Source organism: Rhagoletis pomonella, unplaced genomic scaffold, assembly GCF_013731165.1.
Source record: "Rhagoletis pomonella isolate Grant_MI unplaced genomic scaffold, Rhpom_1.0 Rhpom_scaffold_00003, whole genome shotgun sequence".
NCBI lineage: Eukaryota > Metazoa > Arthropoda > Insecta > Diptera > Tephritidae > Rhagoletis > Rhagoletis pomonella.
This window is the reverse complement of record NW_023458557.1, coordinates 95,352,813-95,371,316: the sequence shown is the minus strand read 5'-3', so window position 1 is coordinate 95,371,316 and position 18,504 is coordinate 95,352,813. Positions and strand designations below refer to the sequence as shown.

The following is an 18,504-nucleotide window of genomic DNA, read 5'->3' as shown; positions in this document are numbered from 1 at the left end:
CGCTGGAAAATAAAATTAGTCGCAATTTTGTTATCAAATCTAAACGAATGCGTTCATAGAGTTTTTTGGTTTTCATTTCTTTCATTAGTTTCCGCAAAAATTTTTCACGATTTGTTAAAAATTTCACAATTTTTATAAACTTTTAGATTAATTCAATTATGTGTTTAAATTACATATTATTTTAATTGTTTGTTTATTATTTTAAATGTATTTTTTTTATTTGCATATTTTCAATATCGTTTTGATTAGTTTATCTTAATATTCTTCCTTTTTATTTTTACTTAAATATATTCATTACAATTACGCTCAAATCGTAGTTTTAAATAAATTCTATACGTTTTTTTGTGTGTATTTTCACCAAATTTAAGTAAGTTTTTATTTATTTATTTATTTAATATTCGTTTTTACAATACACATTTAAAGTACTTTTTACGATTTTTTTTTTATGTATTTAAATTTCTCTTTTCCATTTTATTTAAGTCTAATACACTGTAGCTTCGAGTGTAAAATGTAATAGAATTAGCATTTAAACAATTTAACAGTAACATTTTGAGTATTGTTAAATTAAAAAAGAACAATTGCTACGACAAATATTTATACATTCAAAACTTAAAAGAATAACAAAGAATTATTTTAATTTAAATAAGGTTAATATAAATTAAAAAAGAAGAGTTTTAACAGAAACACAAATAACACTTTTATGGGATAACATTTTCTTAAACGACGAATATGAAAAGTTGTAAGTAAATCTCGAGTTAATTTTTCAGACCAGTTCTAAAATGTTTAGATTTTCGTTGCAAATATCTATTGAAGCGAAGTCCACATATTATTGAATACAAATTGCAAAATTTTCTACAGCTTGGGATTTATCTAAGCCACATTCTTGATTATCCTAGGAGTAACTCTTTGAATTGAATTAAATTTTTACTTCAATTGGTGAATTTAAAATTTTGGAAAATTTTGTTCTCAAAGGAATATGTTTGAAGGGCAGACATTTCAACCGCTGCTTGAGAAAACCGCTCTTGCTGTACTTTTTTGCTAATCATTTTTTTTTTAATTTTAACATTTCAAACAAACAAAAAATTAAAAAATATCAAGAGTAAAGTGCGTAAATATTCAAAAAATTAAAATTTCGAAAAGGTATATTCAAACTTAATAAAAAAAAAATTTCAAAATCATAACAACAATTAATGTGGCAAACCAAAATTTTAAAAATAATATTATTTTTACGCTATAAATAACTACTTTTTAATAGCTAATAAAATCTCATATTATCATGCAAATTTACTTTAATAGCATTTCTTTTTTTTAATCTTTTCATCTAATAATATTTTTTTCTTAGTATCACCCTGTTTAAGTTTTTTTTAGCATATTTGCAGTTTTGGCATTTTTAAAGGTTTAAGGAAAAAGAGTCTGTTGCAAACATATTTAGGATATCCAAAGAGCCGAATGATTCCACTTTGCTTAGTATTGGAAAGTGAGTTCAAATTATTATAACTTAATAAAAGGTTACTCATTTACCTTTGAAATCATACTCTACATTCCACATTTTCACATTACACGTAACTGAGAAAACATTTTTTGTTTTTTATTTACACTTGCACACTTTTCCTTCGATTTCTAGTTATTTGACTATTTGCGATACTGTGTTTGGTTTCGTTTTACTATTGTTTTTTTTTTTTTTTTTTTTTTTAAGTATGTGACTTATGAGTTGTAAATACAAATATTTTCTATTAATTTTTATTGCAAGGATTGTGTGATTAAACTTTGAGCTAATGGAAAGAAAGTTGTGTTGAAAGCGTCAGACCAGTTACTCCCAAAATTAAGCGTACGGTTTTTTTGTAAATATTCGCAATGTTTTACATGCAACATTTTTTTTTGTTATTTTTTTTTTTAAATATGGTTTAAGTTTTAGCAAATCCCATTTAAATACAAGAATGATACTGTGTACAAAAATTGAGAAAAATCCGCAAAGTTTCAGCAAAATCGCGAACTTTTTAATACAAATTTCTAAAAAGAATTCAGGTATGCAGTTTTAAAGCCCATAAAATTTTAGTATAAAAATGTGCAAATTTCAGATGTTTAAAAATTCGCTTTGATTTTTGAGAACTTTTTTGCTGGCTGCCCTATACATTTTTTTTCATATAAAAAAAAATCTGAAAATTCAAAATTAAGAACCTTATTTATCTTCAGAAATTGGTGGTTTCATATATACCCGTATATATTAATATTTTGAAATTTTTAGAAAAAAAAAAATTTTTTGAAAATTTCTAAAACAGGAAAGAAAGTACTGTCTCTGGACTTTCGACCTTTTATGAATACACCCCAATTTTCATAACTTTGATCCATTGTAGTATTTTTAGCCCAAAAGAGCGTTAATTTCATATTTTATCAATTAATAAGCAGCTGTAAGTAACTTCGGCTCGATCATCATGATTTTCGGAAGAAACCTTACGATTGTTATGTAAAGTGCTTACAAAGAGGCCGTGTGAATAAAGGAGTTATGTATTAAAATCACATATCTGATGAATCAAAAATATTTCGGAGCTATAAATTATATCTTGCTATTAGCTACTTAAATGGATCATAACTATAGTACCTATACATATAATACGCAAAGGGATTTTTTGTCCAGGTCATCCAGTTTTAGTTATTCGAAAAGAGTCAGAGAGCCACTTGTTAAGCAATTAAACACAAATTATTTAATAATCAGTGCACCGTTCTTTCGATTTTCAAAAGTAATGATTCAAATTAAAGAACTTGGGCTGTAGGTAGGGTTGCCAACCGTACTATAATACATAGTATTATACTATTTTGTGGGTCTGTGTACTATATACTGTTGGAAAAAAATATAGTATGCAAAAATACTATATTTCTTCAATTATAAATATAAATATATTTCAGTCATGTGTATGATGTGTAAATGTTTTAAAATGGATGACATTTATACTGAAATATTAATATTAAAATAAATATACTTTAAAACAAAGGGTTCCACAGATAAAAAACGGCACCATTTTTAAAAATACTTAGAAAGATTTACCAAATTTACTTAAAATTATTTCGCTTATGCTCTGTATTCCTGCAACTTCGGCATGCACAGAAAGAGTTTTTTTTTTTCTATTAAAATTTTGAAATGGTGAGATGAGGAAGATAAAGCGAATATTTCACTAATAAAAAATTAACTTTCGATTGATATTAATTTAAATATTGATAGCGATAAAGCATATGATACTTTCAAAGAAATATATTTTTTATAGAGAAAATGCATAACAAAGAAATAAGATGTACACTTAAAAAGCATTTTTACTTTTTCTTTAAAAACAAAAATACTATATATATTTGAAGTGTTCTATAATTTTTCAGATTTTTTTCGAAAAAGTACTATAAATTTCTTAGAAAATGTGGGCAACCCTAGCTGTAGGTATCCAATTTGATTTTACTTTTTTGAAAGAGTTGCCACCTTGTAAAAAATTAAGTGCCAATTATTTAAAAAGTTAAACCAATTATTATAAAATAAATATTAATCGAGATAGTTTTGAAAAGCTTTGTTTTTTAACTTAACTGTAGGAGGGTTCCTACCTGCTTAAAAAATTAACTTTCAATTAGAAATATGTATCTCCATATTTAGGTTGTAAATATTTTGAACAGGGTTGCCACCTGTTTGAAAAGTCGAATTTAGCTAACTTATAAGCAAGTTAAGAAATATTCAGATTGAACACTAAGAATATTTTTGAGGTTTTTAAAGAGGGTTGCCACACGTTTAAAATGTTAAATTTAAATTATTTAATAAGTTAAATGAATTACGAAATTATTGGTATAAATCGAAATGTTCAACCCCATTTTAGGCTTTATTTCTGAACTATATTTAGAGGGTTGCCACATGTTTAAAACGTCACATTCAACTTGATGTTAATTAAAATATGTACGTATAACAATAATAGGCGAAGGCAATAGATCGAAAATGCTTTTAAGGAGGGTTGCCACTTGTCGGAAAAGAAGAATTTAATTAACTTATATACAAATCAAATATCAAAATACGGGCGTCAAACGAAAGAGTGTCGAGAAATCTGTTGTTTGAAAATTTAGAATGTTTGAAGAGGGTTGTCACGTGTTTAGAAAATTACATTCAAATTATTTAGTAGGTTAGATGAATTATTAAAATATGGGTATCAATCATAATTGGGTTGAAAGGCCTTTATATCTGAAATACATATATGAGTTAAGGATGGTTGCCACGTATTTAAAAAGTTACATTAATATTATTTTGCAAGTCAATAGAAATGGGTTTGAAAATTCTTTGCTTCTGACATTTTATTAGGAAAATGTTTGAAAAATCAAATTACACCTAATTCATCAGTTAATTGAAATATGTATTACAAAGTTTGATGAAGGAGATTTAAGAAGTTTTTAGTTCGAAAATACTTTTGAAAATGATGAATGAAAAGTCGAATTTTGTTAACTTATGCCAAATATTTATGAAATATTAAAATACGAGTACCAATCGAAAGAGATTTATGAAAGCTTTTTGAAAATATATTAGATTAGGCTTGCCAACTTTTCGAATAGTATTTTCAAGTTAAAAACTTTTTATAAGTGCAGGGTTATTTGTAATTTGATGATGTTAAAAACCGACACTATGCGAGGCCTCTCTTCACGCAGAAACGGCTGCACGGATTTGTATGAAATATTGCACTCGGATGGCTTATAACAAATCAGTGGTATGGAAAATAAACTTAAAAGAGCTTAAAGCTTTTCTCAGTTGGCTTTGCATTATTGAGCGGCACGTAAATAGCTAATGAAATATTTGAATAGAGGAGTTTTAAAGCAAAACTTCGTATCTCAACAATCAGTTGTGTGGACTTACAGCTTCATTCATAGTACCGCTATCTTAATGATTTTCTCTGTATACATTCTATTTCGATTAGGAGAAAAGCGCCAAATTGCATGTTCTTACTGCTTAAGTTGAGGAGCTTATGGTCCTCCTGTTTTAGGTGTAACTTGTTATGTATCTCTTCGTACAAAAAAAAAAACATCGGATCAAAGTTATAATACCACTTAAATTTTACGAATCGCATAAAAAGTCAAATAACAATTTAGCATTATTGACCCTATAGTCTTCATAAGTAATTTTTAAAAATTTTAAAATCAAACTCATTACTGAAAGTTTTCACAAATCAGTCACACAATCCTCGCTGACACTATTTTTTTGGCTGCTATTGTAGTTCAAGAAAATTAATGCAAGTTGAACATCTATTATTACATATTTTTACTTTCAAACATTTGGCTTTGGCTATTTGCTGTCTTTTGTTTAGTTTATTTTATATTGTTTTGACTATTTCTGTATTTTTGGATTACTGCTAGTTTAAATGTATTTTGTTTTAGTAAAATAGGAACAACCCGCCTCTGTAGAAGGGGTCAATGGTGAGTTTATATTGCTATAAAAAAATGCTGGTTTATATGTATGTCTGTTGTCTGTCTACGATCATATGCTGCTCTTTGTTTTGCAAAAAAAAAAAAAAATTATTTAAATCTAAAGCACCCCACTTGCGTCACTACCAGAATGCAATGAAATAAACCCGAAAAGCAACAATAAACTCAAGTTGCCGCACTTCAAACAGCAGCAGACATTTCCACCATATTCCACAAAACACCCAGCCCGCGCATTTACTGTTGTTGCACTAGCAGCTGCTCCACCTGATCGGCTGTGCGCAGAAGAAATGCCGCGCTTTCCCGGTACGCCGAGATCACTTGACGCGCTGCCGTTATTTCGTTGGGAGTGAGTTTGTGCGCCAGCAATGGCGGCGCCCGTACTGCTGCCACATTGTTTGGATCGTTCAAATTGCCACCACCACCACCACCCAGCTGATTGGCGTTCAGACCTGTTGCCATGATTGCCTGCTGTTGCTGTTGTTGCTGCTGCTGTTGTTGTTGTTGCTGTTGCTGCTGCTGCTGTTGTTGCTGTTGTTGCTGTTGCTGCAACTGCTGTAGCTGTTGTGTAGCTGTGACGAGTGCGTTGTTGTTGTTGACAGAAAGACCGCCACTAGCGACGAGGCTGGTAAGATTCTGTGCACCCACACCCATAACGCCGATGTTGTTGTTAGTGTTGACGGTGGTGGGGGCGGTGGTGAGTGTGACGCAAGCGCTAGTGGACGATGGTTTCATGGAGAGATCCGTGGGAGTGACTGTGGAGGGTAAAAATTTGAATTTGCATGAACTAAATTTACAGTTAAGAAATATGTTTCGTGCTTACCATTTCCCAGCCCGGCGACACCCGGGAAGTAGCCGGGATAAGTGGGTGTACGCCCAGCGGCTACTGCCGCAGCAGCAGCAGCCACAAATGGCGATGCTGCCGAGGGTGAAGTGAAGTCTGATGGCCGGTAAAGTGGACTAGTGGCAGGCAGGCCGGCCAACCCGCTCACTGTGCCATTTGTTGGCGCATTGCCGTTCGATAGTGCTGCCGTTAGCGGTTTTATGTCCAGCCCGCTAGTACTGCCGCTCACACTTGTATTCGAGCTCAATGCCAGCGGCGAGCTGCGCGCCGAGTTGATACCACCGCTGCCACCACCAGCCGTCGAGGCGGCTACAGCTGCGGCCGCAGCAGCTGCAACGGCAGCGGCTGGTGTCAACGAAAGTGGCTCGGCTGCATCGGAATTAGGTGTAGAGCGTGCAAAGCCACCACCGCCAGCGCCCATAAATGGCAGCGTAGACGTTGTGACGGTGGAGAGCGCATCGCTAGCCGAAACCGATGTCATTGTCGAAATGCCAACCCCACCTACGGAAGCGGACGAACTGGTGGCAGCCACTGCGGCCGCGGCTGCTGCTGCCGCTGCTGCTGCAGCTGCGGCGACCGCAGAGCCAGGCGCCGGTATGGCGTGTGTGATTGGCTCCAGGCCGATGCGCATGCGCTTGGCATTCATGGACTCATTCTCGCAAGCGATAGCTAGTATCTGTTCCGCCTGTACGGATGTCAAGTGCGCGGGTGTCGGGCGAGTCTGTGCAGAATTGAGAGGCAAACTTTCGTAAATACACATTTTGTAAGTACTTATCTGGAGGCTGCTAGCTTACCGTGTTGTCCCAACCGTCGCGCGTTTTCTTGTTCCGCCGACATGACTTCAGATACGTGCGAATGCGTTTGCGTGAGCGATCACTGAATTCGGGAAATTGACGGGCGCAAGAGTCAATGATTGCTTGAATTTTTTCCTTTGGCTGTTTGGAAATTGGAACAATGCGATCGAGATTTTCATCCACGAACAGTCGCACGAACATCTATACAAGTACAATTCGAAATGACTCATTTAAGTTCAAGTTAAAGTTAAATTAAGAAACATTTGCTACTCACATTAAACGCCTTCAGCCGCTCGGGATCATGGGTGGCCAACTTCTCGTCCAGTTTATCGTCAGAATCATCCTCGGATGCCTCATCCTCCTCCTTCTGTCCCGACGAGTTTGTCTCATCTTGCGCCTCCATTGGCGAGGGGGCATCTGTGCGCGGCACTGGCGACAACGATGTATCCATTTTGTTATTGGCAGCATTTTGTGCCAAAGCATTCTGGTATTGTGCCCACAAGCCACCAACCACACCCAAATCGGGTCCCTCGGTGCCGTTGCGTACCGCATTGGAGTTTTGGTAATTCCAGGCTAGCAACATCAACTTTAATTTATCAGCATCCTTCATTAGGCCAGCGTAGGGATCCGATTCGGTGTTATTATCGCCGCCAATGCTTCCACCCACGGTGCCTGCTGTGGCGCCAATGCCCACAACACCGCCACCACCGCCGCCATTGCCGGACGCGTCCGTGGTGGTTGTAGTCGCTGCAGCTGGAATGGTCTCCTGAAAGGAAAGCGGAGAAGAAATACGAAACTGTTAGTGCGAAGAAGGCAAATAGAAAGTGAAGATAAAGCGAGGGTTAGACTTAAATAAAAAGGGCAGTTTTCATGACCCAAGTATGCAGCGAATTATTTGAGCGCACAAAACTCTTGAGGACAGAAAAAACTTTTACCAGCAACTGAGATTTGCTGGCGCTTGGCAAGTATCTTTGTTTTAGTACATTGAAGCTCGAAGAATTTGGTTGGCATTACAACCGCTGTACTCAGCTTGCCAAATTTTATTCAGTAAAACTTGGCAGCTTCGCTAACTATACTCGGCTACTTTTGCAACTGCCATCTCCTTGTGTTCACCCTCACCGGTTTTTTTGCGTTTGAAGTCCTTTGCCAAATGAATGAAAAATTCTAAAATTTCACTTTGATTTACTATTGAAATTATTTGCACGCAAAACTTTTTCGTTGCAGAATGAGTGACGTGGTGGGAGAATGGTGGGCTAACACATTTCACTGACCACTGACCGCTTACTTTGAGCGACAACCAATCAGCAGTCGAACCCCTCTGTCGAATACTAAGTTCACATTCAAAACGAGCCATCTACCGCCGGTTAAGCAATCTTCATTAGTCTCACACACCCACTCTGATCCTTTTGTTGCCTGCAAAGTTTTATGTCTAAAAGATAGCTGAACTCGCCTTACGAGCACACACAACCATACTAACATTCTATTGAGTGTGATGTTGTAGCTTACCATTTCCATGCATTTTTTAACTTTCTAAAAAGCATGTGTAGCTTCTAAGACATAGACGACAGAACCACAAAAACTTTTTTGTGCGCTCTTTACATCGAAAATAGGGCTCAAGGCGAAATGAAGGATAATAAAAATGAATGTAAATGTGTTTGTGTATGAGTTGTGAGGCCAGCCGGACAGCTGTAGCTGGCTGTGTGTTGGAGAGCGCAACTTCTCAAATCTTGCCTCGTGCAAAAAGAATTGTATGTACATAGATGTTTATAGCTATGTACGTATGTATGTATGTATGTATGCGTTTGCCCTTTGGGGTATAGTTGAGTTGAGATATGAAGTAGAGTTTATTGAAACTATGGGGGTCAGTAGAAACTGAGTTTCTTATACTTTTCTGTTAAATGATTGAAAAGACACCAAGTGTGGGGAATTGTGGCCGTAAATGCTGCCTAAGTTTTCTTATAGCCCTTTCAACATTCGCTTGCCACTAAAATCTAACTACTGCATGCGAATCGCAGGCATGAGGGGAAAGTAAGAAATTGATTTAATCTAAAGGTTGGCAAGTTTTTTTTTTTTTTTTAATTTCTTTAGAATGTGGTTTTCTAACTTTATCTACATCAATTAAGCCGATAAAGTAAATGAAATCGATGCTATTAAAATGTACTGAGCGTGTGTATGTATAAATGTATTAACAATTTAACTAAATAGTTCTCAAATGCGTTATAAGCTAATCGCTCTTGCTTTCCAAAAAAACCAAAGCATTATGCCATTTTAACTCGTCACGACTCTGTGTCTTCTTGACTTATCAAAGACAAAAAAAAAAACAGACTTCATCGGCGAAACACATAGCCTCTTTCTGAAACATTAGTTCAAACGAAAGTTTGCCGCCTCAGTCCCCAGACAGCCGAAAATACTAAACAAAAACCGTCCGCATGGAAATTGTTAAAGTAACTTTAATTGTAAAAGGTTTGGTGTTCTGGCAAAGCAAAGAAAAGTCTAAAATTGAGCTCAAGGAAGAGGTCGAAGTAGACTTTCTGGTCAACTGAATGGAATGAGCAATGATAACTTAGAGATTGTCTGTGGTAAAGAGTTTACATTTTCAAAGGAAACTATAATGTCTTAGATATAGAATAGTCTTGGTGGAGAGAAAGAATCTTGGAGTAAGAAAATAATAGGAAACAATGAAAAGAAGTATGTCTTCTTATTTGGCTCTACAATTGTTGTTCGGTTTGAGACGAGGATAAAAAATCTCTTCTTGTGTCTAAATGACCAACTACTTGTAACTTAAAGCATCTGGCAATACTTCTATCGGCATAAACTTATAACAAAACCTTTTTCCTTTTGTTGATGAAGTTGAACGAATAATCTACGCGTTAAGATGCATGTAACCGATCACTTAAACTCAAGAGGTATGAAGTGACTTATGTCACTTTCAAAATCGAAAGGTCAAAATGTCGCACATTTATCGCAAAAGATAAAAAAATATGCTTCCCCAAATATTTGTTGAAAAAAAATTTAAATAAAAAATGTGGCGAATGCAACCTAAAATAGCCGCCTACTATTTTTCCATTAAATTCATAGTATTTTTTTTTTTAAGTTGACTTATTGTAGGTGTTGTTAATTAAAGCCAGTTGAGCTTTGGAGCAGTGATTTCTTGATGAGTTCCTCAATTAGAACCTTAACACCAGTAATGTATTTCGTATGGAAATTTAAGCTTGCTCAGAACTCACCATATAACTGTTAGTTTCTTATTAGAGGAGATATACACCTGGCATTTTGTCAACTTATAAAGCAAGATACACTCTATCTGCCAACGAAAAATAAAATCAAATTGGACTTCCCGAACCCCCGAAATTCAACATCAAAATTGAATCACGGTTCTAATGTCACAGCTAAATCAATGATTGTACTGGCTCAAAGAACATTGTTTTTTTTTTTTAAAGCAGAAGCCCAAATTTATCGGAATTTTTTCAAAATCTATGTCCGTTATTTTATAAACCGGCATTAGAGGGTTAAATCCCAAATATCTCAAAAACTATAGTCATTTAAATAATTTGAAGGCAACTTCTTCTTCTTCGGCAGTTATTTGTAGGCTATGTGTATCAACGGTATTCCCTGTAGCGTACAGTGTGCATGTTGTCTAAGTTATTTCGTGCGTCTTTGGCAGGCTGTGTTTTTAGGTTGCTCATATTAGTACACTATGCTCACTAGTCGTGCCTAACATGGTGAATGTTTGCATGCCAGCTTTCTAAGAAAGTATACTCATTCCTACACTTTCCAATATGAAGAAAAAACACTTTCATCTGCTCAACAAACAACACCACAAATAGTTTAAATTTATCTATAGTTTGTTGGCAACGGCAGACATAAGCTCGAAAATATATACAAATACGTACATACATTAGGGTGGTCAAAACAAAAATGCACGTGGAAAAAGTAAAGTTGTAAATTTTTGGCTCTCATTCCCTAGTATTGTTCTATACCGAAAAAAATATACCCGAATTCATTTATTTTGAAATCATAAATATTTAGAGGTCGCTCAAAGCGCTTCAAGTTTTGCATGGATTTTGTATGGGGAAAAAACTACTTTTCGAGGAAATGGTATAGAATTCTAGAAAATCAATACTTTTCGACCGGAAAGCTTCGCTTCTCTTTAGCATATTCCCAATTTTTCATAGTAACTATATTTTGTTGGTCCGTCAAAAACCAAAAAAAAATGCAATGAGGGACCAATAAAAAAAAAGATTTTGTATTAAAAAATGGTTAAATAAACAATTGGGTATTGTTATTGGAAGTCTCTTAACGACAACCAGAATTTTCCGATCGAAAATTATTGATTTTCAAGAATTCCATACCATTTCTACAAAAATTTGTCTTTTACCATATAAAATACATTGAACACTCTGAGCGTTTGCAATATTTTTTTGTGTAAAGAACAGTCCTAGAGGGTGGAGAATTAAAATTCCGACTTTACCAGCCTAATGTACACTACATGCATATGTATGCATATCACACACGCTTATTTAAGCAAAAGTGTAATAGTGTACCAAATGCAATAAAGTTCCCGCCTTTAAGTCACCCAAGAAGCTGATGAAACAACAAAAATAAAAAAAAAATATCTTTGTCTTTTTCTAGTTCTTGTTGTTCTTCCTTTACTGCATCCTCTTCATCTTATTCTTACAAGCAATTTTAATGAATTATGTGCAGCCGCATAAAGCTGTGTGTGTGGTGTGTGTATTTGTTTGCTGGCTGTTGCTTCAATTTTACATACGTAAGATTTTCAATGACTACTACTGCTACTAAGTACTCGTACCACCCGCCACCTCATAACAGTAAATACAGCATACATTTGTATTGGAGTCGGATGTTCCACTGTGAAAGGCTTTCGAGTATTTGAACTTGCCAAACACTGCAGCAAAGCCAAAGAGGGAATCTTATAAACCTAGGTAAATACATACAAGCGAGTATACGAGTACATATCTGTGTGTGTTTATGCCGACTCACTGGTATAGGCTGGTACTGAAAATGTGCCCAAAACTTGTAAGCCATTATTGTAGAAGGAAATTCGTAGAACTATTTTACTCAGAATTTTATTTATATATGTACATATGTAGTGCATTGATAGATTTATTTAAAATATTTAGACAGATTCTTATAGCCAGTTAGTTAGTTAACATGAAATATGAAACGTGTTCCCTTTTATAGAATACATTAATCAAGTTTCGTAAGTAATTCGGTTAGAAAACATCTTTTCATAATAGTATTGCATTATGTACATATATGCCAAGATTTATATACTATTCGGTTCAGGGTGGCATTATACCAGGGGTGGGCAAGCTTCCGTCTAATAGGAAAATAGGTTTTCTAATTAAATTTCAAAGATCAATGTTTGATTTAGCCTTATAATTAAAATGCTAAAAAATCCAATATAGTCACGGGTCACTTTCTGATTATTCGAAAAAATATAAAAATGATGAATCTCTATGTCCCGTTAAAAACAACAGTTATGTATAACCTATAAGAAATACTGAAACACTCATCTTCGAACTATGAAGTAAACAATTTAGTACAGAGGGCTCTAATGGCCGCTTGACACTCTGAGAAGATAACTAAGAAAGCGCGTTTCAAACTATTTTCAAGGCGCAGGTCAGTATTGCTAGCATCTCTATGTGAAAAATTGTAGGCCATCTCGCCGTTGTCATTAAAGGTTTAATGCCTGGCATATGCCAACATTGTGCACTTCTAGGATCAAGTTGAGAAAGCCAAATTACCCAGACTTCCCGTTCTTAGGCAAGGGTCATAAAGCCATCGCATTTCTATGCTAAAGCTACTCCTTACTAAGAGATCCGTTAGATTATATTCGGGGTTGAATCTTTCTCGAGACTTTTGCTGCTTGATCAAAAATATAGAGCGGAGTCTATACTAGAAGCGACTTCAGAGCCGCGGTTGAAGAAGCTCACATTCACCTTGTAACCAAAAGCGAAGCAAAAGTTTGAAGTTTACTTAAATTCCAGCTTCTGGTAATATTTTTGGGCGGGCACCAATCTAGGAAAGAATATTTACTAAAAGTTGTGTCTCACCGCTTACAACCTACCTACTGCAACTAAAAATTACATAAAAAATGAATAATTAAATAAACTATACAAAATTTGATGAAAATTGTGCTGGCCGTAGGACTCGAACTGATGAGCCCACGGTTCATTTACTCCGCCTTACTACCGTCTGTCGGTACAATTTTGATCGGGTAAACTGCTGGTGCCGATTAACATTGCCATCTGTCTGCTTTTAGTTACAGTTGTGGACCTCAGAGGAAGTTTGTTCATAGAGGAAACCTTGATAAATGTATGTATGTATGTACTGCAATTCACTACCGAGTGAATTCAAACCGAAGTCACTTTGAATTCAAATCGAATTGGGTTGATATTCATCCGGAAGGGAATTGCATACACTACCTGTATATACATAGTTCCCAAACTAAGCTTTTGCAAAATTGTTACGTGAAGTTTCCCGACAGGACTGGATAACGGAAAAACATACCATATATTATTCTATCTCTATCTACGCAGACGGCTCAAAGATGAAGCGCGATGTGATAGCATGTTTGTTTTCTAATGCACTGAACGTATCTCTCTCTCTCTCGTGCTGACTACACAACTTCAACTGTGCCTTTCAAGCGAAATAAATCATCGGTTTCTAGATTGTGCCATTTCTCGTTTTGCGTAGTTCAAACTCTTCTGTACTAAGCAATTTATATGCGGGTGGCCTCGAGGTATATTAAAGTTACGTGATGATTTCTCAGAAGTTTTTAAACTATCGAACAGGCATAGGCTTATGAATATAAGAAATGAAAAAGCAGGTAATATAAAGAGCTATTGTGGATATAGCAATGAGAGGCAGTGGCTGAGCAGCAACTACACTTGATCCATTTGGTATGGTCAGCCTTTTACTTTTTCGGGTAACAAAAAAATTATCGGATCTTATACGTTTTGACAAGGCAGCAAAGTAAATGAAACGAACATGCAGGCGAATGTAAAGTAACCGACGTATCAGTAGTACTGGAAGTATTAGTCATCAGTGGATAGGGAAGGTACAAAAAAAAAATATAGAAAATAAAAAGGAACAGTCCAGCGCCTTCGTCTTGGTCTGCAGGCTGTATCGGAGATACAGCCGCTATATTTAAACGTAGAATACGTGTTATGGTTAAGAGCATATCCAAGTCAAAAACGAAATCACACACTAAGAAAAAAAGGGTTTTTCCAAAATTTTACAAATTTACATACTTCTAAGTGAAAAGAACTCAATGAGAATATAAGCGAAAGCCCTATTTTTATTTTTATTTTATACCATTGTTTTTTTCTACAGCTTACTGAGATTTTAAGATTTGAAATTTTGAACAGAAAAGATATTTATTGAAAAAAATATCGATATCAAAATCGATAAAAATATCGATAACAAAACCGATGACAAAATCGATTAAAATGTCGATAACAAAATCGATAAAAATATCGATCATTATATCGATAAGTGAAAATATCGATAGCAAAATAAATAACAAAATCGATCATTATATCGATAAGTTCTGAAAATATCGATAACAAAATCTATAAAAATATCGATAACAAAATCGTTAGAAAAATCGATAACAAAATCGATAAAAATATCGATAACAAAATCGATAATAAAATCGATAATAAAGAGATAACAAAATCGATAAAAATATCGATCATTATATCGATAAGTTCCAAAAATATCGATAGCAAAATCAATAACAATATCGATAAAAATTTCGATAACAAAATCGATAAAAAAACCAACAAAATATCGATTATATCGATAAGTCCCGAGAATCCCTAAAATCCCGAAATAGTTCCGAGATTGAGTCTCTGTGCCTTTATCTATATCCTTTTCTCTACAACTACCTTTATTTTAATCTTTCTTCCTCTATCTTCATCTATACTTTTATCGGTATCCTCATCCGCATCTTTCTCTTTATATTTATCTTTGTTTTTATTTTTATGTTTATCATATTCTTCATATACATATTCCCCTTCACCTTTGCACTTATACATATAAGTAAAGTGTTTAAATTTACCTTGGTCTTCATGTTTGCCTTTATCTTTACTCAACTTTGTTTTTGTGTTTATTTTTACCTTGGCCTTTATCCTTTTCTTTATCTATGTACGTCCTCACCTTTACTTTTATTCTTGGATTGGACTTTTTCTAAATGTTGTTTCACTTCGAAAAGTCTTCGCGTATTATGCATACATGTGTTCATATATGTATGTACATATATAATATGTATGTACATATGTATGTATAGACATACATAGATTACTAAAAATATAAACAGATCCACATTAACTGCAATCAACATATGTACGTATGTATGTATTTACATATGTACACACGCTGCGATTAGGTTATAAATAGTGCGCCTCTGTTTATCAAAAGCCGCATTACATACGCATACATACTTTTTGTCTCCTTCCCACACTTCCAATATATGCACGTGTTTGCAAAATGATGACGAGGTGATTTTGTATGGAAAATCATTTATGCCCATATATTTGAATAAAATAAACATATATAGAAGATATCAACCAATACTTCCCATATACCAAACGAAAGGAAAACTCTTGAATTTTTGATTAAAGAAAACAAAAACAAAATCATTCGAGCGGTTTTCGAGCATTTTGGTAATGAAAAAAAATTGCAAATTTTTTCAACAATTTTTTGCTGTAAAATGCTCAATATTTCTTAAATTTATATAAAATTTGTACCCGATAATATTTCTACTGCTCCAAAGAACCTATATCCCGAAAATGAAAGTTATATATGCCAACAATAAGTTGCTAGAGCACTTTAAAGGCTCAAAATTGACCCCAAAATAAGGCAATGTTTACCGTTGTTTTTACGACAGAAACCGAATTGGTTATTTGTAAAAATGAATCTGTCGACAGGTTTGGAATTTTATCTTTGAAACGCCACACTTTTCTTTGAAATCGCTTTATTAGTTCTCGTGCAATAAGCGTTTTTGTGAAGCTCTAAAAATTACAACTACAACATTTGAACATAGCCCCCATACCTTAAGGTAAGACGTATTCTACGTCAAAAACTGAAAGAAAGTAACTATTTAGTAGGGTGTGGGAATGAGTGAGTGTTGGAAGAAAATTGCGTACTAAATTCATATTTGTAGAATCGAAAAAACGCTAGCTAACAACATATGTATGTATGTATATATGAGTGCATGTGCATAGATACATTTAACTACATCCAGTAATGGGTAGTAAATCGCGCATATGTATGTAACATCCACTGCCTTCGTTTTGGTTTGTTGGAGTTTGAAGTTCAAAGTGTGGTCTATCCACCAAGTCGAGGTGGTCAACACAAATTTTTATGTTCGCGCACAACTACTAAGGCACTTTCATCCACGCCTATATGCTTACATATGTTTGTATTTATATGTATTCGTATAACTATCTGTATATAATATTGACACATGATTCCATACATACATAAATACATATATGTACATATATTTTATCGCACGATTGTATCTATTTTAGATATAGTAGGCTGTGCTATGCCTAAATGTAGCCAGCCTGGGAAACAGATGCAAATCTATGCACATGTGTATGTGTATGAGTAAACGCACCCTTTGTATTTTCCGCACCGTCACATGGCTTTACCAAACTGACAGCTTCGGCTTTTTATATTTAAAATAAATTTTATTTTATATAAAACAAAATGCATCAGTGATGCATGTATAGAGCAACGGTAATGCCATAAAATATGCAAAATAAAATAAAATTGCGCACAGTATTTGCAAATAGGTAGATATGTATGTGTTGCCATGCATAGGGTTTGGGGCGCACGATTGCGTGTCGCGTGCAAAATAAACTAAAATTTAGTGCAATCGTTTGATGAAGTAAAACAAAAAAAAAAAAAAAAAAAAAAATCATCAAACCATTGCCAGCTTGGTGGTGTGTGACACATGCAATGCGCCTAAAATCATGCTAGGCATTGTAATACACACATACATAAAAACTGTAAAATGTTTTTATATAAAGAAAGTTTTTTTTTTTTAAGTGCCAAGCGCCAAGCGCCAAGCGAAATGGTGAATGGTATTTTGTTAAAAAAAAATTATTTTAAAATATATTTTATGCTATAGAAAAGAAGCACAGTGTTGCAATCTAAATGGAGTTAAAAATGTATGCAACAAAAAATAAAAATAAAAAAGTAAAATAAGAAAACTATACTCCATTTAGACTGACGCTACTATTGCATACGATTCAACCTGAAAATGAATTTATGCACAAAAACAAAACGTCCTTTAAAATGAAATAAAATTAATTCATTTAAAATTAATTGAAAGTCTATGCAATAAAATAAAATAAAATAAATTACAATTAAAACACAAACGTTTCGCGATCAGTTGTGGAAAATAATGCAAACTTCAAACACAAAAGCAGAAAGCGTGAGTGGGAGTGCAGCAAACAATAAAAGTGACATGGAAATAACAGGCAGGCCTCTGGACTAAAACCATTTCATAGACAAATGCAGTCATACTCGCACATCGTTGTATGTTTGTATGTATGTCTACCTTTTGCCTTTGCTCACTCGCGCATATTACATACTTGTTTACACTTTTTTTTTTCTAGCGAACTTTATTTGTTTGAATTTTATTATTGGACTGTGGTATGAACTCGTAGATGCGTATGTACATATGTATGTAGAAGTGCGCTGGAAACTAATTTGTCGTGGCCACTTCAAAAACGTGCAGATATATTTATGTATATGTGTGTGTGTAGTCATCGCCCGCCAGTAGTCCAGCTAACAAAATCAGTTACTAGAAACGGTTGCTGGTATGCAAAAATGCCAATGCTACATTTATGGGGACCCTCAACTATGCTTGCTTTTGATGATGCGCCTAAATGTATGTCAACTAATATGATGAACGCTGTGAGGGTACAGCGAGGCTGTACAGTGTTTCGTAACTGCGTGAATTCAATTTAAAATGAGTAAGGGAGAGGTAAAGAATTAAATGAAAAAAATCGTATAACAAGGAATGGAGTTCAAAGCCTGACAAATCCGTAAGATTTCACAAATACCTCTATTTGGTCTATGCATTCTTCACTCTGTGTTAGTTCTAACTAGAACGTATAATATGGCGTGTTCCGTAGGTACCCTAGCTGCGTTGGGAAGCTTAGAATACAGCTAGTTGGTGTCTAATATATCAGCCCGCAAAGTTTGTCTATGCTTCTCGCAGATTGTCGAACACAAAGCGACTTTGTCATTACTGCTTTAATGGTAGAGACGCCGTTTTTAAATACGATTAATCGAGCAAAAAAATTAAGGGAGCTTGGCGCCTCCCATCTTTCCGACTAGAGAGAGCAATTACCAAAGAATTTAATGATTTATCTTCCTTTCTCCTCGGAC

The 18,504-nt window shown here is 34.5% G+C and overlaps 1 protein-coding gene across 1 annotated transcript; it reads right to left on the bottom strand.

Moving 5' to 3' along the window:
• Positions 1-5,310: 5,310 nt before the first annotated feature.
• Positions 5,311-17,089, bottom strand: LOC118736427 (homeotic protein female sterile). The gene is made up of 5 exons (XM_036466522.1): positions 17,033-17,089; positions 7,343-7,834; positions 7,069-7,269; positions 6,254-6,995; positions 5,311-6,185 (listed from the first exon to the last, which is right to left on the bottom strand). The coding sequence occupies exons 1-5, from the start codon at positions 17,087-17,089 to the stop codon at positions 5,668-5,670; spliced, it is 2,010 nt and encodes a 669-aa protein (XP_036322415.1). The 3' UTR covers positions 5,311-5,667.
• Between the last annotated feature and the right edge of the window lie 1,415 nt (positions 17,090-18,504).

Coding starts and splice junctions, on each gene's coding strand:
- LOC118736427 (XM_036466522.1), bottom strand. CDS start 17,089: ATGCCTAGCATGATTTTAGGCGCATTGCATGTGTCACACACCACCAAG. Junction 7,835..17,032: donor ACACCACCAAGCTGGCAATG/GTTTGATGATTT, acceptor CTTTCCTTTCAG/GAGACCATTCCAGCTGCAGC. Junction 7,270..7,342: donor AGCGGCTGAAGGCGTTTAAT/GTGAGTAGCAAA, acceptor GTACTTGTATAG/ATGTTCGTGCGACTGTTCGT.